This window comes from Rana temporaria, chromosome 5 (genome assembly GCF_905171775.1).
Source record: "Rana temporaria chromosome 5, aRanTem1.1, whole genome shotgun sequence".
In the NCBI taxonomy this organism is placed as follows: Eukaryota; Metazoa; Chordata; class Amphibia; order Anura; family Ranidae; genus Rana; species Rana temporaria.
Window position 1 is genome coordinate 66,164,188 of NC_053493.1, and position 24,628 is coordinate 66,188,815.

The 24,628-nt window shown below is 44.7% G+C and overlaps 1 protein-coding gene across 5 annotated transcripts in view; it reads right to left on the reverse strand.

Moving 5' to 3' along the window:
* The window catches only part of LOC120940064 (phosphofructokinase, platelet), a 154,615-nt gene that overhangs the window by 31,515 nt on the left and 98,472 nt on the right, over nt 1-24,628 (reverse strand). For 3 of the 5 annotated variants that reach the window (XM_040352666.1, XM_040352665.1, XM_040352663.1), the window contains exons 10-16: nt 20,661-20,786; nt 17,524-17,588; nt 17,367-17,436; nt 9,863-10,009; nt 7,385-7,455; nt 3,427-3,514; nt 1,482-1,634 (exon numbers count right to left, since the gene is read on the reverse strand). In XM_040352666.1, the coding sequence (XP_040208600.1) occupies nt 1,482-1,634; nt 3,427-3,514; nt 7,385-7,455; nt 9,863-10,009; nt 17,367-17,436; nt 17,524-17,588; nt 20,661-20,786 (720 nt within the window). The remainder of the gene's footprint in view (nt 1-1,481; nt 1,635-3,426; nt 3,515-7,384; nt 7,456-9,862; nt 10,010-17,366; nt 17,437-17,523; nt 17,589-20,660; nt 20,787-24,628) is intronic. The other 2 variants (XM_040352664.1, XM_040352662.1) reach the window with 1 other exon arrangement.

Consider the following 24,628-nt stretch of genomic DNA (forward strand, 5'->3'; position numbering starts at 1 on the left):
CCTTCACTTCCTGTCCCATAGCCAAACAGGAAGTCAGAGGAAATCCCTGCAAATTAGGAAAATTCTTAGGGGACCCCAAGGTCACCAGAACTAGTGTCCCTATTGGAAGATTTCCCCTCTATTACTTTATTTTTTTTTAAGTGTATTTTGTGCGTGTACTCGAGAGAGGAGCCGGACTGCAGGAGTTGGGAGTAGGCAGGCCTCCCCCAGAGGCAATCTGCCACCTTTCTCCATGCCCCGGGTGACAATGGCGGGTGTGTGAGGGGGTCCTCCCACACAGCCCGCCCTACCTGCTCCGCTTTGAAGCCCAATGGGGCAGAGGGACTCCCTATAAGGGAGTGAGAGGATCTAGCCCGCTCAACCAGCCCCGTTAGTCCTTTGCCTCTCTTTTTAGAGACCGCGTGTTCAAAGTGCGTGCATGTTAACCCAATTTCGAGTGCGTGTAAGTGTGGTGGTTTAAGTGGGAGGGGGGTGGGCGTACTAAGCACAGGCTTACCTCGCATAGCACACCCACCGGGAGCCGGGCTGAGACCACCAAACTCAATTCACATGTAGCCGAGACCGGGATCCGAACCCCTAGCTGCAGAGGTGAATGGCTTGTCAGCACAGTGCCAATCGCGTTGAGCCACCGCAGCTCCCCTATTACTTTTCTGGGGATAACCAAAAATTTAGAATTTTCTTTTACTTTTTAATTTTCAATGATAAAGGTAAACAGGATAAACAGAGAAGGTGACTCTCCCTAATGGAGGCACAGACAGCAATGAAAATTGACAGGAGCTCTAATCCCTCTCCGCTCTATCCAAAACTAATAAAAAAAATGTCTTGCATTTAGTTATACTTTAAATTGTAATACACTTCCTTTCATAGGATGACAACACTATGGTATCCTCAAAGGAACAGTGTTGTCACTCTAGAATGCGTGCCAGATTTATACTGCAGACACCTCCCCCTCTTTTTATCTCCATTAAATAGGGGAAGGGCTTTTGTAGTTCGAAGACGATAGCCGGGAAAGCTGATAAATTGAGATTTTAGTCCAAACAAAAGAAGTCACAAGGGGGCTGATTTACTAAAGACAAATAGACTGTGCACTCTGCAGGAGCAGTCGCTCCAGAGCTTAGTAAATGAGAAGAAGAAGAAGCAATGCTGACTTCCATCATCCAATCATGTGCAAGCAAAAATTATGTTTTTTTTTATTTTCCTTGCATGTGATTGGGTATTTTTTTGCAAAGTGAAGCTTTGCCTCATTTACTAAGCTCTGGAGCAACTGCTCTTAGAGAATGCAACGGCACTTTGCAAAGTGTACAATCTATTTTCCTTTAGTAAATCAACCCCAAGGACTCTAGATCTTTGCTTCTAAATAAATCAGCTTAAATTGTATTTATGAAGATCTGATTGGTTTGTTCTGATAAATAAAGAGCACAGTGACGAGATCTTAGTGATTGGTGAATTAGGTGCACTCAAGCTAGTCTGATTAAACTTACATCCGTTATAGTGTTCAGAGCAGTATCTGCGCCAATGCTGAAATCTGAACCGGGGACATTGTTGGAGACAGTGGCGGGCACCATAACCATAGGAATACAGAACTCATCATATTTCCCTCGGGCAACAGTCAGCTCCATCAGTCCCAGGTAGGCCTGGAATGTACAGGCACGGTGTAGGAAGGAAAAAGAAGACACAACAATCGTTGTATGGGTGGAACAAGATCTTAATGGAGCCATGGGGAGAGCCATAACTACCACAGCACACAGATAGACTGGCAAAGGAACCACTACACATACTAAAATAAAAGACAAATAATCAAAAAATGAAATAAAAAATTAAACAATCACATAATGTAAACACAAAATACATCAAATGGATTTAAACAGATAAACTTGTAAAATGCGTATTCATAAAAAAAAAAAAAGGAGAATGATAAAGTCATAAAAAAAAACATCACAAATGGACATTATTTTAGAAAATATATTTTAGGCCTCATGCACACTGGACGTTTTTGGACGTTTTTACAGTAGCTGTTTTTGGCAGTAGACGTTTTTTTTCTACAGTCAATAAACTTTCCATCATGTTATCCAATGTGTTCATGCACACACAGGCTGTTATCAGCAGTTTTGGGCAGTGGCGTTTTTGAGCAGTAAAAAAAAACTAGTGGGTTCTGAGAGATGTTTTTCAGCTGTAAAAACGCTGTAACGCTGATAAACATCGATAAACACTGTTAAATGCTAAAAAAAAACATCACACACCAGTCTTTTTTAACATGGTTGATCCATTGGAAAAAAAATGAATTATTTTTTTCTTAAAAAAAAAACGCCAAAAAACGCTAACGCTGAAAAACGCTGAAAAGGGATAATAAACGCTAAAAAACGATTTTGAAAAAACATTGAAAAAAGTTGAAAAACTCACTGCAACGCTACTGGCGTTTTTATAACGTTATGTTAACGTCCAGTGTGCATGAGGCCTTAAAAGACTCCATATCTTGATTCTGGCTTCCTCAATCAGTAGTAATCTATATAGCTAGCATTTCAAAATAAGCCTAATGATGGAAGCCTCTGTATTTTTTTCATGATTTGTTTACTTTAAAAATAAATGCAATGAAATAAGTTCTATGCCTTTAAAGTGAATGTGATGTCATAGGAAAGTTCATAAAGCAGCACTGGTAGAGCACAGCAAGTACCCCTCACCCTGGGGTCTGAGTCCCGGGTGCTCTATTATGTGGATTGTAGACAGCTCTCAAGATCCTGACCCCACCCCCTTGCACCTATGAGCGTGTAATGCCTCATACACACAATCGGTTTTTCCGTCGGAATAAACTCAGACGGGTTTTTCCGATGGAATTCCGCTCAAGCTGTCTTGCATACACACGAACACACCAAATTCAAACCGTCAAAAACGCGGTGACGTACAACACTATGACAAGCCTAGAAAAATGAAGTTCACTGCTTCCGAGCATACGTCAAATTGTTTCCGAGCATGCATGTTTTTTTCTGTCTGAAAAAAAGAGAACATGTTCTCTTTCTCAGACCGTGGGACCATACACACGGTCAGAATATCCGCTGAAAAAATTCCGTCTGACTTTTTTCACCGGAAATTCCGACCGTGTGTACGCGGCATTAGGGAGCCAATTACAGTAACTGGTAAGTAGTGAGGCACAGGAAAGGGAGGGTCCAAGCTCCTGACCAATGCTAGATCACATAGAGATATGGGGCTATCAGGGTGGTATAAGTGGGTTTAATGTGCGTAGACGTGGAGGTGACAGCTCTGTTGTGCCAGGGACACTTTAGGAACTTCCGTATGACTATGACTTTGGGTCACAAAAATAAATTACAGATGAGACAGACTATGAAAAGCTATTATTATAGACTTTTACATTAAACATGTTACTTAAGAGGTGGACAAGCACAAGTGTAATACAAGAGATCAGATATTTACCTCAAACCCTCCAATGACAAGCAGCGCATTTATGCTATTAGAACGTATCTGTTCAGCGATTTGGTCAAAATATTTAGCAGGAAGAGTTCTGAAAAAAAAAAAAAAATACATTATTTGCTGAAATATCCAGACAGACATGATTTGGAATTCTGGGCAGATACAGTTGAAACTACAGCTGGCGGTACTATCTATAACGGCCTATACACAACAATGTGTCGTAACAGTGCTACAACAGTGCATATTCACTCAAACTGCAGGAATACACTGATCAGCTATAACTTTATGACCACCCACCTACTATTGGGTATGTCCTCTATTTGCCACCAAAATGACCTGTTGAGGCAATGGACTCTACTAGACCATTGAAGGTATGATGGGGCACAATTCCCTTCATTGACACCAACAATGGGGCATAATTCCTTCCATTGATACCAACGATGGGCCACTATTCCTACCATTGACACCAACAAAAGGGCACAATTTCTCCCACAGACACCAACGATGGGGCAGAATTATTTTCATTGCCACCAACAATGGTGCACTGGTCCTCCCACTGACACCAAAGATAAGGCATTGTTTACTTCCACTGGATGCCAACTGGCCATAGTCTGGCCCCCCTAAAGTCTGAAGGACAGTAAACTGGCCCTTTGTTTGGCGACCCCCGATGTAGTTCCATACACAACAACTGCAGTGCCCATTTTTTCTGCATTCAACAAATCAACTTTAGGGACAACATTTTTCAATAGAGCCGGTTCACACAGGGGCAATACGATTTCCAGCACGACTTTGGGAGGCAACTTGGACACGACTTGAGTATGAATCACAACGCGACTTACAACACGACTTGAAGTCGCCTCCAGAAAGGGGAACTCGATGCCAAATTTTAAAGAAAAAAACAGCATGGGTTCCCCCTCCAAGAGCATACAGGCCCTTAGGTCTGGTATGGATTTCAAGGGGAACCCCCTACGCCGGAAAAACGGCGTGGGGTTCCCTTCCAGATCCATACCAGACCCTTATCCGAGCACGCAGACCAGCCGGTCAGGAAAGGGGTAGGGACGAGCGAGCGAACCCCCCCTCCTGAGCCGTACCAGGCGGCTTGTCCTCAACATGGGGGGGTGGGTGCTTTGGGGCAGGGCCCCCCACCCCAAAGCACCTTGCCCCCATGTTGATGGGGACAAGGGCCTCTTCCCGACAACGCTGACTGATGGTTGTCGGGATCTGCGGGCAGGGGGCTTATCGGAATCTGGGAGCCCCCTTCAATAAGGGGGCCCCCAGATCCCAGCCCCCCACCCTATGTGAATGAATATGGGGTACATTGTACCCCTACACATTCACCTGGTGGAAGAAAAATGTAAATAAAAAAACACTACACAGGTTTTTAAAGTAGTTTATGAGGCAACTCTGGGGGTCTTCTTCCGACTTCGGGGGTCTTCCGACTTCTCCCTTCTGCCGGGCACCACCGCTGTTTTCTTTTAGTTCTTTTACCAGCGGGGGGCCCGGTCTTCTCCCTTCTTCCGACTTCGGGGGGTCTTCTTCCGACTTCGGGGGGTCTTCTTCCGACTTCGGGGGGGTCTTCTTCCGACTTCGGGGGGGTCTTCTTCCGACTTCTACACTCTCTTCTCCCGCTCTCCGGTTCTTTTTCCCTTCTGCCGGGCACCACCCCTGTCTTCTTTCAGCTCTTTCACCAGCGGGGGCCCGGTCTTCTGTGTCGCCTTCTTCGATGTTGACTCGACGCTCCCTCCCGCCGTAATGCCGGGTGTGCGGTGCACGGCGATTTATATAGGCCTCTTATGACGTCACAGTCCCAGCATGCTCCGGGTGGTGACGAAATAAGGGGCCGGGGTAATTATGTCGTCACCACCCGGAGCATGCTGGGACTGTGACGTCATAAGAGGCCTATAAAAATCGCCGCACACCGCACACTCGGCATTACAGCGGGAGGGAGCGTCGAATCAACATCAGAGAAGAGAAGAAGGCAACGCAGAAGACCGGGCCCCCGCTGGTGAAAGAGCTGAAAGAAGACAGCCCAGATGATGCAAGATTGTTGCGAAACGTGTCGGGACTCTACTGCTGCCATGCACACCTTGATATTGATGTCCTTTTATTATCCAACAAATTGTAAGTGTTTTTAACCGTCATTAAAACACTCTATGTTTTTATGGAATTACAATATGTGCCTTTCATTTCCTCTATGCACTCTGGGTACAGTTTGATCTTCTATGAGTCATCTCCAAGTTGTTGATACCTTTCCCCGTCTTGCTTCAAGTGAAGATTTCAAGTGTATCCTGCCGATTGTTCATTCGGTTCCTGTTGATGCAGCTTTTATCTACATATATTAAGCTCTGTTGACCCTTTGAGCTTATGCTTACTTGGGTCCATTATATCTGGTAAGCCTCCCCTTCAACTGGTGGTGGGTACCTGTTTTCACACACTAAGATTATTGTAAATCACTGTGGGTTTGGATTAATTTTCTGCACATGGTCCATTCTTCTATCAAGTTCTTGCATTCATATGGACTGATATTTGATTGCACTGTCATTTAGTGTTGGACATAGACTATCATTGTTTTTTTTCAATTTTTAGCGCTACAATTTTTGTATACTACGTTTTTTGCTTTCTTCTTCACTAGATTGTTTGTAGCTGTGCACTACTAACGATAGCGCAGATTTAGTTTTGGTTTTGCAATTGTGTGCCGTTAGTATGCAAGACAAGATCCTTTGGACAAAAGTCTGATGCTCGGTTGGCCAAAAATCGGGTCGTGTAAACGAGGCTTTACACTGAACATGCTCACAGGCAGGAACAGCAGAAGGATAATCTGACCAATATTCTGTTGCTCCTTCATTGTCCAAATACAGCGTAGGGGAGAGGAGGTGACCAACCATTTTTTTTCTATAGTCCCTCATCAGATGGATAAGTATTACCATGAATGTGAGTTGAGAAGGTTGGAAAGCTGCGAAAACAGAGGACTCTTAGGCCATCTATGGAAGACATATAATGGATACCTTGAGATTGAGATTCATTTTAATGCCTGATGTTCTGCTTTAACCACTTAAGGACTGCCTAACGCCGATATACATTGGCAGAATGGCACGGCTGGGCACAAGCATGTACCTGTATGTCCTCGGGACCCGCGGACCCGATCGCCGCCGGAGTCCCACGATCAGTCATAGGAGCTGAAGAACAGGGAGAGGTGTGTGTAAACACACCTTCCCTGTTCTTCACAGTGGCACTGTCATTGATCGTCTGTTCCCTGATATAGGGAAAGGCGATCAATGACGTCACACGTCCAGCCCGGCCCCCCTACAGTTAGAAACACATATGAGGTCACACTTAACCCCTTCAGCGCCCCCTAGTGGTTAACTCCCAAACTGTAATTGTCATTTTCACAGTAAACAATGCATTTTTCTAGCACTTTTTGCTGTGAAAATGACAATGGTCCCAAAAATGTGTCAAAATTGTCCAATGTGTCCACCATAATGTCGCAGTCACGGAAAAAATTGCTGATCTCCACCATTAGTAGTAATAAAAAAAATATTAATAAAAATGCAATAAAACTATCCCAAATTTTGTAAACGCTACAAATTTTGCGCAAACCAATCGCTAAACGCTTATTGCGATTTTTTTTACCAAAAATAGGTAGAAGAATACGTATCTGCCTAAACTGAGGAAAACTTTTTTTTTTTATATATATATATTTTTGGGGGATATTTATTATAGCAAAAGGTAATACCACCAAAAGAATGCTCTATTTGTGGCGAAAAAAAGGACGCCAATTTTGTTTAGGAGCCACGTCACACGACCGCGCAATTTTCAGTTAAAGCAGCGCAGTGCCGAATCGCAAAAAGGTGCCTGGTCCTTTACCTGCATATTGGTCCGGGTCTTAAGTGGTTAAAACCACCATGTGATTAACCACTTTTATATGTAGTTTACTTAATTTACTTTACCAAGATAAACTTACCTTTTGGTTCCCAAAAGAGATCCACCTTGACCAGTCCAGCCACCAACATCTCCCCATTTAATCTCTCTTACCTGCAGAAACAAGAATGTGAATTCTTTTTTTACTTAGTTTTATATTATCCTGCAAAAATATGCAGAGATCCAATCCATTATAAGAGTGTAGTGTGATCACCCAATATTTAAATATTAGGAAGAGGAACCGGGCATACAGCGTACACTCAAAGTACTTTGTAAGGGTTTGAGGGCATACAATGTACACCCGAAGATTGCAATTGGGTGATAGTTATCCAACATATTCAGCTCAACATTCTAATATTTTCTTTTCATTTCCGATTCATTTTTCATTTCGATTCATGATGTAAGCCCTTTCTTTATTAAAATATATATACTATATAATATTGGTCCAGTTTGCAAAATAAGAACAGAAGGGGCGCAATCTGAGTGTAGCATAGTAACAGAATTATTGTGGTGAAAAGACAAATGGCAACTCACATTGTGATAGTTAAAATCAGGCTCATCACATAGTAAGGGATTCCGATGGTCAGTCTCACAAAAACAGGGAACACCAAACCAGGATAGAAACACTAGAGATAGGCAGATGCAGGCTAGATACACTTAGGCCTCGTACACACGTCCGAGGAACTCGACGGACGAAACACATCGTTTTGCTCATCGAGTTCCTTGTGAAGCCGCCGAGGATCTCGGCGAGCCAAATTTTCCCATTGCCGTCGAGGGAAAAAGAAGACATGCTTTCTTTTTGGCCTGACGAGATCCTCGGCGGTTTCCTCGTTGAAAAGTGTACACACAACCGGTTTCCTCTGCAAAAAAAAAAACCCAGCAAGCTTCTTGCTGGTTTTTGCCGAGAAACTCGGCCGTGTGTACGAGGCCTCAGAGAACCAAGAGAACACACTGGGGGGACTTTCCATGCTGCAAGTTGTACAAAGAGGCTCCCCATTCCAGAGGCATGAGCCGACTGCTTACGCATTGTATACAAGAAGTGTCATTTCTTCTTCCCATGTGAGTTGCCAATTTAGTAGTATTTCTCCAAACATTTAATGCTGCACTTAGTTTGGTGCCCCTCCTCTTGGTCCTGCAGATGCATCTACCCACCCACTGTTTCTATCCTGGTCTGAGATTTCATGTTGTTGTGAGATTGATCATTGGAAGCCCTTACTATGGAGTGAGCCTGATTTTAACTGTTACAATGTAAGTTGCCATTTTACTACAATAAATCTGTTACTACACTCAGATTCTGCCCTGATGTTTTTATTATCTGTTTGCCTTGGGATATTTCAGTCTCTTCAGAGGAGCTGCATCTGGTGCATTGAGATCAGCAGAACATTAACTTGAACGCCGCAATTGGGTCCTATGAACTTGTTGCTGTTCTGCAAAGATATGTACACACAAGACTTATTGCACCATATACCCCATTCAGTAGCGGCTGGTGCTCCATTTCTTTGGGGGGAGGGGGCAGCAAACAAAACACCCCCCCTCCCGTCTCTTGGTCAATCCCCCCACCCCCGACGCTTGCTTGTCCGCCCACTACTTACCCCTATGCAATATTAATTCGCTATTGTCACACAACTGGGTGGACTCAGGGCACAGTGCTCTGCGCCCCAAGCCCACCATTTTTTAAGCCAATTACAGCCTTGGGTTCTAATCATGTGCTTTAAAAAAAATAATAATAAAATAAAATGCATGCGTCCGGCACCCTGCATGTAGATTAAAGTGGAGGTTCACCCAAAAACTTTTTTTTTTAACATTAGATTGATGCTCGTTTTGTCAAGGGGAATCGGGTGTTTTTTTTACAATCTAAGCAGTACTTACCGTTTTAGAGAGCGATCTTCTCCGCCGAGCGTTCCTATTTGATTGACAGGCTTCCGACAGGCTTCCGACGGTCGCATACATCGCATCACAATTTTCCGAAAGTAGCCGAACGTCGGTGCGCAGGCGCCGTATAGAGCCGCACCGACGTTCGGCTTCTTTCAGCTACTCGTGACGCGATGTATGCAACCGTCGGAAGCCTGTCAATCAAATAGGAACGCCCAGTCCCGCAGCCCATACCCGGAAGCGGCGGCGAAGATCGCTCTCTAAAACGGTAAGTACTGGTTCGATTTGAAAAAATCTACCCGATTCCCCTTGACAAAATGAGCATCAATCTAATGTTAAAAAAATTTCGGGTGAACTCCCGCTTTAAGGAGTGCGGCACCCCTGCGCTCCTTATGGAGGGGCCACCACTGACCCCATTACTACTCTATATACCAGTTTGCAAAATGTCTTCAGAGTAAATAAAAGACAAGAATGATTTAATAGACTGAATAAAAATAATAATACAGGCCTGATAATCTCTTCAGTAGTTTGAGTTTATTTGTATATATACATATATATATAGATATATAGATATATATATATATACACGGTATATATATATTTATAAGTGCAAAGCATTTTATATAGAAGTGAACTTCAGTTAACTCACTTGACCCTTGGCAAATCCTTCAAAGCCGTCACTGACTGCAAACATCTTGTGCCCTTCAGTAATGCCCACTCTTACCGCAGAGCGCACAGCAGCATTCATTCCTGCGGCCGGAGCCCCCACGTTCAGGACAGCCACATTAAAGTTACTCTGGAAAAAAAAGACCGCAGGATATAAACACAGAACAGCAAGACTTCGGCAGACAAGCACAGCATCAAGCAGGGGAGACAAAATAAACACAGCAAACCTACGCACGTAAAAGAAATTCCCATGACTGCAAACTGGCAAAGCATGTTCTAGCTTTATTATACACAGATAGGATTTAGAAACATTTAAAGTGGATGTCTATTTTATGTCTGCTGTCTAAAAACTGACATTAACTAGAGGGATTGAAGCCCTTATGTGATAAGATACTGCTGCCAAACTATTAGGTTTGTTCTTTAAAAAATGGGTGTCCCAATGCAGATCCAGCTGTCTAAAGCCTCATACACACGATTGGATTTTCCGCGGACAAAGCGTAGGACTTTTGTCCGAAGGGCGTTGGCCATGACCTTGTCTTGCATACAAACGGCAAAGAATTGTCGGCCAACAAACACAAAACGATGTGGTTTTTCAGCTCTTTAGCTAATGTTAATTAACCTCCCTGGCGGTATGATTATTTCAGAAAAAAGTGCTGAAAGCGGTACCATTATTTGCAAGGAAATTTGGCGTTTTATACTGTAGGCCTGTAATTTTTAGAAATAACTCACTTAAATCTGACCAAACAAGAGTCTAGTAGGCATCCCGGGTATGACATTTTTTTAAAAACAAAATTATAAATTATAATATAATAAATAATTATAAATAATTATAACAAATAATAATATAATTATAATAAAAATTATTCAATAATGTAATCAAATCAAAATCACTGAAATTTTCTCAGTTGCAGAATTGTCGCTGTCATTATTTTTTTTTTTTATGACGAATTTCCCCACAAATCGCTATCGCACAATTCTGCAAGTGATTATAATTTATTATCGCTGTTTTTTAGCTGATCTAAAACTATTTTTGACATAAAGGGACACTTTTGGTTGCTATGGACAATCTACAGTTTGCAGGGAGAAAGAAACGTTTTTATTATATAAAAGTACATGCAGGACACTGGACAGACCACTAGGGACAAGGGGGGTGTGTATTTTTTACATACAGTACTGTAATCTATAAGATTACAGTATACTGTATGTAATGTGTTTGTTTACCTTTTTGAATTTGGCGCCGTTCTCCGTCCCTGTGCGTCGTAACGTCGCAGGGAACGGAGATCGGCGGCACAGGAGGACGCTGTGTGAATCGAGCGAGGTCTCGCTCGCTCACACAGCGCGGTGACATCGCTGGATCCAGGGACAAGGTAAGTAAAACAAGCCTGTGGATCTAGCGAGGCAAGCCCGAGTCTGACTCGGGGTTACCGCTCGCAGCAGGAAAATCTAACCCCGAGTCAGACTCGGGAATACCGCCAGGCAGGTTAATTAATGCTAATATTATGTTATGGTTAGCATTGCTTCCGAGCATGCGTGTTTGTACTCTGAAGTTTTTTCTGATAGGCTTGCATACACACGATCGGACAATCCGACAACACACATTTGTTGTCTGAAATTTTAAAGCATGCTATCCAACATTTGTTGGCGGAAATTCTGACAACAATTGTCCAATGGAGCATACAAATAATTGTCCGATGGAGTTTGTATGCTCCATCGGACAATTGTTGTCGGAATTTCCGCCAACAAATGTGGGATAGCATGCTTGTTTGTATGACAGATTATCCGACAACAGCCTGTTATCACACAACTCCCATCGGAAAATCTGATCGTGTGTACGGCCTTAAGAGGGCATGTTCATTCACTTTGTAGAGATTTTCTCTCACTTTCTGTGGTGTCTCTGGGACTGGAAGGCCTCGTACACACAACCGGTTTTCTTGGCAAAAACCAGCACAAAACTGCTGGCAGAACATTCTTGCCGAGAAAAACGTTTGTGTATACGAGGCTTTCAGGTTTCTCGTCAGGAAATCTGGGCAGAATCTCGACGAGAAAAATAAAGAACCTGCGCTCTATTTTCTCGTCGAGATTCTTGTCGGCCTGTTTCCGACGAGAAACCCGAGAGTGTGTATACTTATCTGTCGCCGTGGAAACCCGCGCATGCTCAAAATGACTTTTACGCATGCGCGGTAGCTTCCACGGCATAGGTAGGGTGAAGCAAGATGGCAGCGACGGCATCGAATGTGACAAAAGCATGCTCGTCGTACGCGATGACGTCACGCGTTCTTGCCTTTCAAGAGAACTGCGGTTCTTTTGAAAAGGTCAGTGTGTACACTCGGGCGGCAAGAGATTCTTGCCAAGAATCTTGTTGGGAAAAACAACGTTTTTTTCCTGACGAGATTCTTGCCCATGTATGCGAGGCCGAAGAAAAGAAAAATTTAGCCAACAGCACACAGACAGCAAGAAGAAGAAAAAAAAAACACACAGGGTTTTTGCTTTTTAACCACTACCCTATCCAAAAAAAATGAAAAAATCTACGAGGTACGGGAAAGTATTTCTTCTAATGTTATCACATGATGTGCTGACAATGTATATTTATACTTTATAACCAATAATTATTTTTACCAGGAAAATAAGTTTAGCATTCATAATATAGAAATATATATACAGTATGGGCCAGATTCAGGTAGACTTACGACGGGCGTGTCAGTAGATACGTCGTCGTAAGTCCGAATCCCCACCGTCGTATATTTAAGCGTATTCTCAAGCTGAGATACGCTTAAATATTGCTAAGATACGACCGGCGTAAGTCTCCTACGCCGTCCTATCTTAACTGCATATTTACGCTGGTCGCTAGGGGCGTGTACGCTGATTTACGCCTAGAATATGTAAATCAGCTAGATACGCCTATTCACGAACGTACGCCCGGCCGTCGCAGTAAAGATACGCCGTTTACGTAAGGGGTTTTCAGGCGTAAAGATAAACCACCAAAAAGATGGCGCAGCCGATGTTAAGTATGGACGTCGGAACCGCGTCGAATTTTTGAAGTTTTACGTCGTTTGCGTAACTCGTCTGTGAATGGGGCTGGCCGTAATTTACATTCACGTCGAAAGCATTGACGATTTGCCGACGTCATTTGGAGCATGCGCACTGGGATACGTCCACGGACGGCGCATGCGCCGTTCGATCGAAACGTCATTTATGTGGGGTCACACTTAATATACATAAAACATGCCCACAGCTTCAACATTTTAATTAGGCGGGCTTACGCCGGCCCTAATACGCTACGCCCCCGTAACTTCGGCCGCAAAATCTTTGAGAATACCATACTCGCCTCTCAAAGTTATGGCGGCGTAGCGTATAGGAGATACGCTACGCCCGCCTAAAGGTATGTGAATCTAGCCCTATATATATATATTATATACACATTTATTATTTATTTATTTTTTATGGCAGTTACAGTACTTATGGGTATGAGACAGAAAAGGCAATAGGTATTACTACATCTAATAAAATGTAACATTGTAACATTTTCAATCCTATAATAAAAATTACAGTTTAACATTTGGTAAGAAGGAGGTAATTGTATGCATTATAGGGAAGCCAGGTAAGTGGTTACATATGCTGCAGACTTACTGGACACTTTATGGCATGCCACATTATTGTAATCTACTATTATCCTTTTTATATATGTCAATCTTTTCTCTAAGCCATCCTAATTGAGATCCATGTGATAGCATCTTTGTAAATGATACATAATGCCATAATTATTAAAGAATGTACATAATGGAACCTTGCTATTAATCCAGATATGGTATTTGCAAAGATTCCAATGGATCTTAAAGGATTATCCTAGTTTTACAGTAATTAATACCAAAAACCCAATATTCATCCTCTGGAGCTCCCTTCCCCCATAGTACTGGTCTTTCTCTCCGACAAGGACCATTTTATTTTCCAGACTACTGACAGACAGAACCTTGTGTTCTCTTCACTTGTTAACTGTCATACTGTTCAAGTGATACAGAGAATTTATCAAACAGTTACAAGATTCTTCTGTTTTATAGACTAATAAAGTAGGGTCAAAGCTCTTTTGGTCATGCTTATCATGTGGGTCACAGGAGCGCACTTAGTTCTGCCATCCTGTGACCCATATTCATAGGTGTGGGCAGCCTATGGCATTAGGGTGTGCACCCAAAAGTTCAAACACACATGAACACCACCTGCTGTCACAGGAAGGGGGCTCTGGTGGTGGGAGACAGTTGATTGGAAGCATGTTACAGTACACCCTAAATACGAGTATAACGTGTTCCTAAAGTTGAACCTAGACTTTGATATAATGGGGGCATTTACACTGGCCACTGGCACCCCCAAACACCCACCTGGTGCTGCTTCTGGATAATTCTAATGATAATGCTAATGCACATGGGGTGATTAGGGTGTGCCCAGGCAGACCCTGTGCGCACGCCTATGCCCATATTCAACCAACAGTGGACCACTGAGCCAGAAGCACCGGACCCCTGCTGGAAGCCATATGCGGCGATGGTGTGAGCCCAGCCTCAGACACATGTATAACTTTACTTCTACAATTCAACCTAATAAATATTCTATTACCAAAACAATACGTTCTCACTGATGTAAGATGATCTATTAGATCAGGTGAAGATTGTTCGGGATACCAGCAGACAGCCATTTCTCCACCCTGGCAATACTTGATTGGATGCTAGAGTTTTTTTTTTTAGCTGATCTTTATCAATTTGCTTTGAAGTTTCCCCCCATCCCTTACTATTGCTTAAACCTTTATACTCGATCTTTACAAATGTGTTTGTTAGCAGGAGGGTGGTGGCTGTAACACACCTCCAAGTCAGACCGCTATCTTATGTCTTTGGCTAGGTCACCCCAGAGGTGTATTTAGGTTTTGTGCTGCCCTAGGCCTGACTAAACTCATGCGCCCCCTAATTTAAATACGACCCACCCTTCCTGTCAAGGACACACCCCTTCCTATTTAAGACCCACCCTGTCCTGCCAGTAGCTTCTTTGCAGCGCATTAGGAGCGGTGAATACACCGCTCCTAAAGCGCCCCTTCGCACTGAAATCAAAACGCCGCCCCCCGCAAAGTGCCGCCCTAGGCCTAGGCCTTGTCGGCCTAGGCCAAGATACAGCTCTGGGTCACCCATCACTATCCTTACATTGCATTATGCAGCAAAAAATAGTCTGTGCCCCCACTGAGCGAGTGAATAGTTACTTGCTTGTTATTAGCGGGGAAGTAGCAGTTAAGACTGAAGTGTACTTTGCTCATGCTTTAGTTAGACTTGGCACACATGCACAACTAAGCACAAGATAGATGACATGCAATATAAAAGCATAATCTCTAGAGACACTGGCCAGTCTGAGGCTCTATGCATAAAATTACGTACACTACAGGGGGTGTTATCCTGTTAGAAAGAAGAAGACATTGTTACTGTTTGTTAGTCATTTAATTGTGATACATCCTTCCCAGATATTCTGAAAACAATGAAATAATAAAGCAATTCCCTACAAAGGTGCATTGGTGAAGGCAGGCTTCGGCCACCAACTGCTCAAGGAAGTATAGAAGAGACAGCGGAACAAGTCAATCCTGTTTTAGTGACTGGCATTCCCATAGGGCACAGGGGATATTTTGGTTTAAAGTGGCTTGTAAAGTCACATCTATTATATTATTTTATCCTCAGTGTGTGTTTTCTTTTAATTATTCTTTAAATTATAATGCTAATTACCTTCTTTGCCCAGCTCTGGTGTGTGGTCACATGCCCTCCCTTTGCTCTCCTTCCTGATCTAAGGGAGTACAGTGGGAGGGGCCGAGATTCCCTTCTGATCTATGCAAGCTAGCAGAGGGAGGACATGTGACCACACAGAGCAGCCCTGGACAAAGAAGCAATTTAACATTACAGATACTCCTCGTTTAACGACTTGCCTGTTTAACGACCACTCAGACTTACGACCAGCTCTCCACACCTAAACAACGCGCTAAACATCATTGTATTGTACAGTACAATACAGAATTTTCATTTGTGTTCTTGTACTTATGCAATTAAAACAACGTTATTGAGCTGGAGTTGTGTTTAGACCTTTTTTTCACAATACAGTAGTTGCCTAAAATATTGATTACTTGTGACTCCTCGTTTAACAACCAATTCATTTAACGACCTGGTCATTGGAATGGAACCTGGCCGTTAAGTAAGGAGTGCCTGTATAATTAAAAAAAAACACACTATGTTCCTAAAACAGAGAGGGTTAAAGTATATAATAGATGTTACTTTACAACCACTTTACCAAAGGGGGAGTACCAGCTGCAGCAGAATACTCAATCAAGACAGGAAGGGAAGGTTGGTGAGGAGATCAGCTTCACACAGACTATGGAAATTAAAGGAAGAGAAAGAGGGGGAAATGCAGAGACACTGAATACACAGCAGGATGATAGAGGCATGAAATCTGACCACGCTTTCCTAGATCAGCAGCCATGATAAACGTGGTCAGATTACAGAGGGGAACACAGGAACAGGTAAGATTAACCAGGTATTGTACAACATGGAAAGGGACAAAAGACACTGTGAAAGCACTGTGCTATATATCGTTTCACAACCACTTTAAAGACCTTTCTAAAGGTGAAAGAGGCTGCAGGAGCTGGAACATGTTACTTGTTCCACCCTAAATACAGGTGGAACATTAAGCATGTTCCCAAAGGTGAACTTATTCTTTAACATGTATGGCCAGCCTTATTTAAAGTAGTTGTAAACCTCTGAAAAAAAATTAACAAAGCCTATCCTTCTATAGTGTGTACTTGCCTCAGTCCAAGGCACTGAATGTGATTTCTGTCTGCTGTCTGGTTCCTCTGCCATCTACATGAGTCATTTCTGACAGGCTGCGCTCACTCCAAGGGATTAAGGGGACGGGGGAGAGAAGATCACACACCCTGCGACTGACAGCCTCACTTATGCAGGCTGGCCTATGAGATTGTGTAGAGGGGGGTGTCCCTTCCCTCCACTCAGGTCTCAGATTACACTTAGCTCTCCTCTCTGAGCTGTGCACTTTGTAACATCATATCCCATCCCCCGTGCTTTTGGAAGCTCAGAAAAACGTTGTAAATTTTGGACTTAGAGATGAAGAGAAGAGATGGCTACAGATAAACAGGTACAACAGGAAGATTTGTTTAATCTCTGTGTATCACCTGAGGCCAGTCACTTCACCAGGTATGTATATGTAGGGTTTACAATCACTTTAGGAAAGAATAAATCAACTTAAGGTGATTTGCTCTATGCTTGTACCATATAATAATATAAACACACAGTTTGGATTGAGTGAAAATCGAATGATACACAGATACCTTTAGATTGTTACAGAGAAGATAGCCGTGTGAGATAAATAAGGTATCAAGTATTAGAAGTGCTCATTATCACTTAAAGGGATATTCAAACACAATAAAATAAAAAAAAGACATACAGCGACACAGTTCACATTACCTTTGGAAGTTCAGATATATTCTTCTTATGGGAAAGGAGCTTGTATGTGTTTAGATTGTTCTCGAAACTCCTGAAATGTTGCAATAAAAATAAAGGTTAATCATACTAAATACACAAATAATCTCTCTATAAAAAATCCAATTTGGATGCTCTGTACCTTCCACGCAACGTTACAGCGTCTGCAAACCTCCTTTCATCCATCGCCTTCTGCACTTCTTGGGTCTTAGTTAAAGAAGAGAAGACAATCATAATAACTGCAATCAATACAACCTAATACAATACATATCATGTTATATTAAAGGCCAATTCCATCCAAAATGCATATTTTAGTTTTTTTTGGTAAACTGAATGGCACACAGGATTCCTTTATCTCCTGAGGACTCCAACAGTGAGATCTCGTCTCCAGAATTCTCAGCTCTGTTCATGTTAATTAGCCATTTTGAAATCCAAATGACTGTTGTTAAACTGGCCTTACATGGATTAAAATTCAACCGGTTCAGTTTTGATCACTTTTAATTGGATTCCTGCTTGATCACTAATTTACTAACAGACATACTAAGTCTGGATGTCTCTTCCAAAAATTCAATCTATCCAAAACTGAGCTCATAATATTTCCTCACCCATGTGCCCCTGCCCTACCAACCCATCCCACATGCCAGGGTGCTATGTGTTATCCTGGACTCTGAACTCTCCTTTGGGCCCCACATCCAATCACTGTCCAAATCTTGCCGCCTCATCCTTCCCAACATCTCCATATTATGCCCCTTCCTAACCAACGACACCACAAAGCTCCTAATTCACTCCCTGGTTATATCTTTCCTTGATTACTGCGACTCCCTCCTTACCTTTACATAGGCTATCCCCTGTTCAGTCCATCATGAATGCTACTGCCAGACTCATCCACCTTACCAACCCTTCAGTGTCTGCTACTCCTCTCTGCCAATCCCTCCACTGGCTTCCGCTCACCCAACAAATAAAATTCAAAATGCCAACAACTTACAAAGTCATCCACAACTTCGGCCCCCAGCTACATCACTAACCTAGTCTCAAAGGGCCAGATTCAGGTAGAATCGCGGCGGCGTAACGTATCGTAGATACGTTACACCGCCACAATTTTTCATCGCAAGTGCCTGATTCACCAAGCACTTGCGTGAAAAATTACGCCGGCGGCCTCCGGCGTAAGCCCGCGTAATTTAAATGGGCGTGTGCCATTTAAATTAGGCGCGCTCCCGCGCCGGACCTACTGCGCATGCTCCGTTTCGAAATTCCCGCCGTGCTTTGCGCGCAGTGACGTCATTTTTTCGAACGGCGATGCGTGTAGCGTAATTCCGTATTCCCGGACGTCTTACGCAAACGACGTTGATTTTAAAATTTCGACACGGGAACGACGGCCATACTTTATACAGCAATACGTTTGCTGTGTAAAGTTAAGGCACCAAAAACGACGACTAACTTTGCGACGGGAAACTAGACTAGCGGAAATCCGTCGTGGATCGCCGTAACTCTGAATTTGCATACCCAACGCTGATTTACGACGCAAACTCCCCCCAGCGGCGGCCGCGGTACTGCATCCTAAGATCCGACAGTGTAAAACAATTACACCTGTCGGATCTTAGGGATATCTTTGCGTAACTGATTCCATGAATCAGTCGCATAGGTACTCTGAGAGATACGACGGAGTATCTGAGATACTCCGTCGTATCTCCGCTGTGAATCTGGCCCAAAATGCCAACCAAATTGTTCTCTTTGTTCCTCCCAAGACCTCCTTCTCTCTAGGTCCCACGTCACCTGCTCCCATGCTCACCTCCATGACTTCTCCTGAGTCTCTCCCATGCTATAGAACTTCCTACCCCAATATGTCCGACTTTCTCCTACTCTGTCCACTTTTAGACAATCCTTGAAAACTCATCTCTTCAGATAAGCCTATTTTGCCCCCACCTAACAACTGTACTGTACTAACGATCCCTCCATCAGCTCATCCCCCACTGTTATTACCTTTTGTACCACCTGTCCCTCCCTTCTAGATTGTAAGCTCCAATGGGCAGGGCCCTCTGACTCCTTCTGTATTGAATTGTATTGAAACTGTATTATCTGCTTTCATGGTATAAAGCGCTATATAAACCATGTATAATAAAAATATGCTCCTCAGTGAGAAAAATTCATGTGTTTTACAGCAGGAAAAAGGACAAGTGTGAATAGGCCCTAAGTTTTCTCTGACCTTTTCTGTAATTCCACTTTTATGTGTTTAACTACTTGCCGACCGCTTCACGCATCTATACATCAGCAGAATGGTTTGGCTAGGCAAAGCAAGGTACCCGTACGTTGCTTTGAAAAGTTTGCCGTGCAGATGCACGCGCCCGACGCAAGTTTCGGGACCGTGCCCGGGGGACCCGCGGACTCAATGTCCGCCGGTGTCCCGGGATCGTGTCACAGAGCGGCAGAATGGTCCCAAAATAGCATCAAAAGTGTCCGATGTGTCCGCCATAATGTCGCAGTCATGATAAAAATCACAGATCACCACCATTTCTAATAAAAAAAAATGCCATAAAACTATCCCCTATTTTGTAGACGCAAACCAATCAATATACGCTTATTGCGATTTTGTTTACCAAAAGTATGCAGAATACATATTGGCCTAAACCTAAAATATATATTTTTTGGGGATATTTATTATAGAAAAAAGTTCAAAATATTGCTTTTTATTCTAAATTGTTGCTCTTTTTTTGTTTATAGCACAACAAATAAAAACCGCAGAGGTGATCAAATACCATCAAAAGAAAAATCTATTTGTGGGGAAAAAAAGGACGTCAATTTTGTTTGGGAGCCATGTCGCACGACGGCGCAATTGTCAATTAAATTGCCACAGTGCCGAATCGCAAAAAATGGCCCGGTCATTGGGCAGCCAAATCCTCCGGGGCTGAAGTGGTTAAGTTTTATGCTGACAACTCAGAGGTGTACAAGTTAATGTAAAAATCAGGAGAACAAGAAGAGCCCAGAAAAGATAAGATCCAGCAGCTAATATTTTTAGCACGTTGGTCAGCTGACTCCTGGGAGTTGTCCTGCTCTATGATAACGGCAACAGAAATAGTACCTTTGGCTTACAAAATTAGACAGGAAAATGTCAGATGGCCGTGTCCTTGATAAGATAATTGGGCAGCATGTGACAGCAGAACAGACATGTAATTAAACAGTAGACTGTCGAGGCGAGGAATGTCTGCCGAGTCCAGAGACTGATCTGAACTATTTCTCCCATAGGCCCCACTTCTCTTAATAGCCAACTATAGGATGACTCACCATCTGTACACATTCCATAAGAGGCAGGCGCACGGCTTGGTTTCCGCATAGAGATACCACACAGGCAGGGGTTTCTGGAGTGGCTTCAAGTAAGGCCAGGACACATTCCACTCCCATCCTACTGGCCTGTTGAAGAAGACAATAATATGTTAACATAAGACACAATTATACTATTTCTCCACTAATATTTCCTAAGTTTGCCCTAAACAACTTTCACACCTCTATTGCAAACCCTGACGGGTAAAAGGGGCATTCAAACCTGCAAAAGCACCTGATGCCAATTACATGCGAGAACCCAAGTGGGAGTTCCTGAAAAATAACTGTGGGAGGCAGACCCATTGAAAGAAATGGGAGGCTTCCAGCACCCATAGCTAATCACAGTCACTCTCATGTGATCACTTATGTATCGATCACATGTGAGTGATCGGCCCTGGATGAAGACTGCCTGCATCCATGGCGATCAGTCGCGTGTGATCACTGCATGAATGATTGCATACAAGCAGGGCTTTTTTTCTCAGAGAATAGGTGCAGGAACTCTCCCCCTTTTGGAGTTCCCCCATCTTCACCACTACCTAACTCCGAGCACCGTTCCTTGGTCTCACCCCCTACCCACCTCCCAGTACTGCACCTTTAATTTGTTAATGATAACAAGAAAAGCAGTAAAATAGATCCCCTTCAGCCAATAACAATAGACCCCCAGCAACAATAGATCCCCCGGCAACAATAGACCCCCCCAGCAACAAAAGATCTCCCCGCAGACAGTATCGATAGACCATCCAGCAGCCAGCTACAATAGAATTATCCCTCAACAGTAGATCTCTCCAGACAACAGCTGATTCTCCCAGCAACATAAGACCCACCCCAGCAACAATAGATGCCCCGTCAGCAAAAATATACCTCCCCAGCAACAATAGACCCTACCCCTGCAAAAATAGATCCTTTCCAGCAACACTAGATCCCCCAGCGGCTATAGACACTGTAGCACAACCCAGCACCTCTTGACATCACATACATTCAGTGCTAGAGGTGCCGGAACAGCGTCCCCCTGCGTTCCTGCTGAAAAAAAGCCCCGCATACAAGTGTCCGGAATTAACTGTGGAAGTTGACAGCCAACAATTACTTTCAATGGGGCTGCATCCCACAGTTATTCATAAGGGGCCAAATCCTCAGCCAGGCGGCGTAACTTAACTTTCAGCAGTTAAGTTACACTGACTTAAAGTTTCTACCTAAGTGCCTGATCCACAAAGCACTTACCTAGAAATTTCAGGCCGTGTAACTTAAGTGCCGCCGTCGCAAGGCGGTCCTCCTCTCCGGGGGGCATTTAAAATTTAAATGAGGCGCGCTCCCGCGCCGGCCGTACTGCGCATGCGTGTGACGTAATTTTCCCGACGTGCAGTGCGCGAACAAAATTGACGCCGGGCGGCTTTGTGGATTGCGACGGGACACTAAAGTTGCGACGGGTGAAAAAAATATACGCGCCGGGAAAACAAATAATTATAAAAAAAAATGACAGCGTCGCTCAGCATGCATTCCTGAGAGGGAGAACTCCATGCCAATTTTCAAAGAAAAAACCGGCATGGGTTCCCCCCCCCCAGGAGCATACCAGGCCCTTAGGTCTGGTATGGGTTGTAAGGAGACCCCCCATGCCGAAAATTCGACGTAGGGGGTCCCCCTACAATCCATACCAGACCCGTATCCAAAGCACGCTACCCGGCCGGTCAGGAATGGGAGTGGGGACGAGCGAGCGCCCCCCCCCCCTCCTGAGCCGTGCCAGGCCGCATGCCCTCAACATGGGGGGGTTGGGTGCTCTGGGGCAGGGGGGCGCACTGCGGGCCCCCCCACCCCAGAGCACCCTGTCCCCATGTTGATGAGGACAGGACCTCTTCCCGACAACCCTTGCCGTTGGTTGTCGGGGTCTGCGGGCGGGGGCTTATCGGAATCTGGGAGTCCCCTCAAATAAGGGGGCCCCCAGATACCGGCCCCCCACCCTAAGTGAATGGATATGGGGTACATCGTACCCCTACCCATTCACCTGTAGGCAAAAAGTAAAAGTTAGTAAACACACAACACAAGGGTTTTTAAAATAATTTATTATTCTGCTCCGGAGGCCCCCCCTGTCTTCTTTATTAGCTCTATTACCAGGGGGGGCTTCTTCTTCCACTCTCCGGGGGTCTTCTTCCACTCTCCGGGGGTCTTCTTCCACTCTCCGGGGGGGGTTTCTTCTTCCGCTCTCCGGGGGGCAGCTTCTCCGCTCTCCGGGGGTCTTCTTCTCTCTTCGCCGCTCTCCGCTGTTGACTCGGCGAACCCCGGTTCTTCTCCAGCTGTCCGGTGCCTTCTTCTTCAGCGCTGGCTGCCTGCTATCTTTGTGTGTTAGCTCAATTACGAGCAGGCAGCCATCGCGGTCTTCTGTGACGTCAGGTTCTTCTCTTCTGTTCTTCTCCCCTCTTCCGATGTTGCCTCGTCGCCTCTTGTCACTGTAATGATGGAAGCGCGCCTTGCATCCCATTTATATAGGCATCACGTCCCATCATGCTCCGGTAGGTACCCACGTGGTGGGTGCACGTGGGTAGGCACCCACCACGTGGGTACCTGCCGGAGCATGATGGGACGGTGATGCCTATATAAATGGGATGCAAGGCGCGCTTCCATCATTACAGTGACAAGAGGCGACGAGGCAACATCGGAAGAGGGGAGAAGAACAGAAGAGAAGAACCTGACGTCACAGAAGACCGCGATGGCTGCCTGCTAGTAATTGAGCTAACACACAAAGATAGCAGGCAGCCAGAGCTGAAGAAGAAGGCACCGGACAGCTGGAGAAGAACCGGGGTTCGCCGAGTCAACAGCGGAGAGCGGCGAAGAGAGAAGAAGACCCCCGGAGAGCGGAGAAGCTCCCCCCCGGAGAGCGGAAGAAGAAACCCCCCCCGGAGAGTGGAAGAAGACCCCCGGAGAGTGGAAGAAGACCCCCGGAGAGTGGAAGAAGAAGCCCCCCCTGGTAATAGAGCTAATAAAGAAGACAGGGGGGGCCTCCGGAGCAGAATAATAAATTATTTTAAAAACCCTTGTGTTGTGTGTTTACTAACTTTTACTTTTTGCCTACAGGTGAATGGGTAGGGGTACGATGTACCCCATATCCATTCACTTAGGGTGGGGGGCCGGTATCTGGGGGCCCCCTTATTTGAGGGGACTCCCAGATTCCGATAAGCCCCCGCCCGCAGACCCCGACAACCAACGGCAAGGGTTGTCGGGAAGAGGTCCTGTCCTCATCAACATGGGGACAGGGTGCTCTGGGGTGGGGGGGCCCGCAGTGCGCCCCCCTGCCCCAGAGCACCCAACCCCCCCATGTTGAGGGCATGCGGCCTGGCACGGCTCAGGAGGGGGGGGGGCGCTCGCTCGTCCCCACTCCCATTCCTGACCGGCCGGGTAGCGTGCTTTGGATACGGGTCTGGTATGGATTGTAGGGGGACCCCCTACGTCGATTTTTCGGTGGAGGGGGGTCTCCTTACAACCCATAACAGACCTGAGGGCCTGGTATGCTCCTGGGGGGGAACCCATGCCGGTTTTGATTTTAAAAATTGCCGTGGAGTTCTCCCTCGGGAATGCATATCAAATGCCGTCGCTTGAATGGGCTTTTACAAGGTGTTACTAACTTTACACTTTGTAAAAGCAGCCCTAGTTTTACACTTGGCAGACTAAAACTTACGGCGAAAAAACGAAGCACAAAAGCTTTGTGGATCGCCCTAAGTGCTAATTTGCATACCAGAAGAGGCATTTCGACTCGAAATGCCCCCAGTGGCGGATGCGGTACTGCATCCTAAGATCCGGCAGTGTAAGTCCCTTACAGATGTCGGATCTTCTGCCTAACTTTGGAAAACTGCTTCTGAGGATCAGTTCCAAAGTTAGAACCAGAGATACGACGGCTTACGCCGGAGTATCTCTTTTGTGGATTTGGCCCAAGGTCCTCACATGTA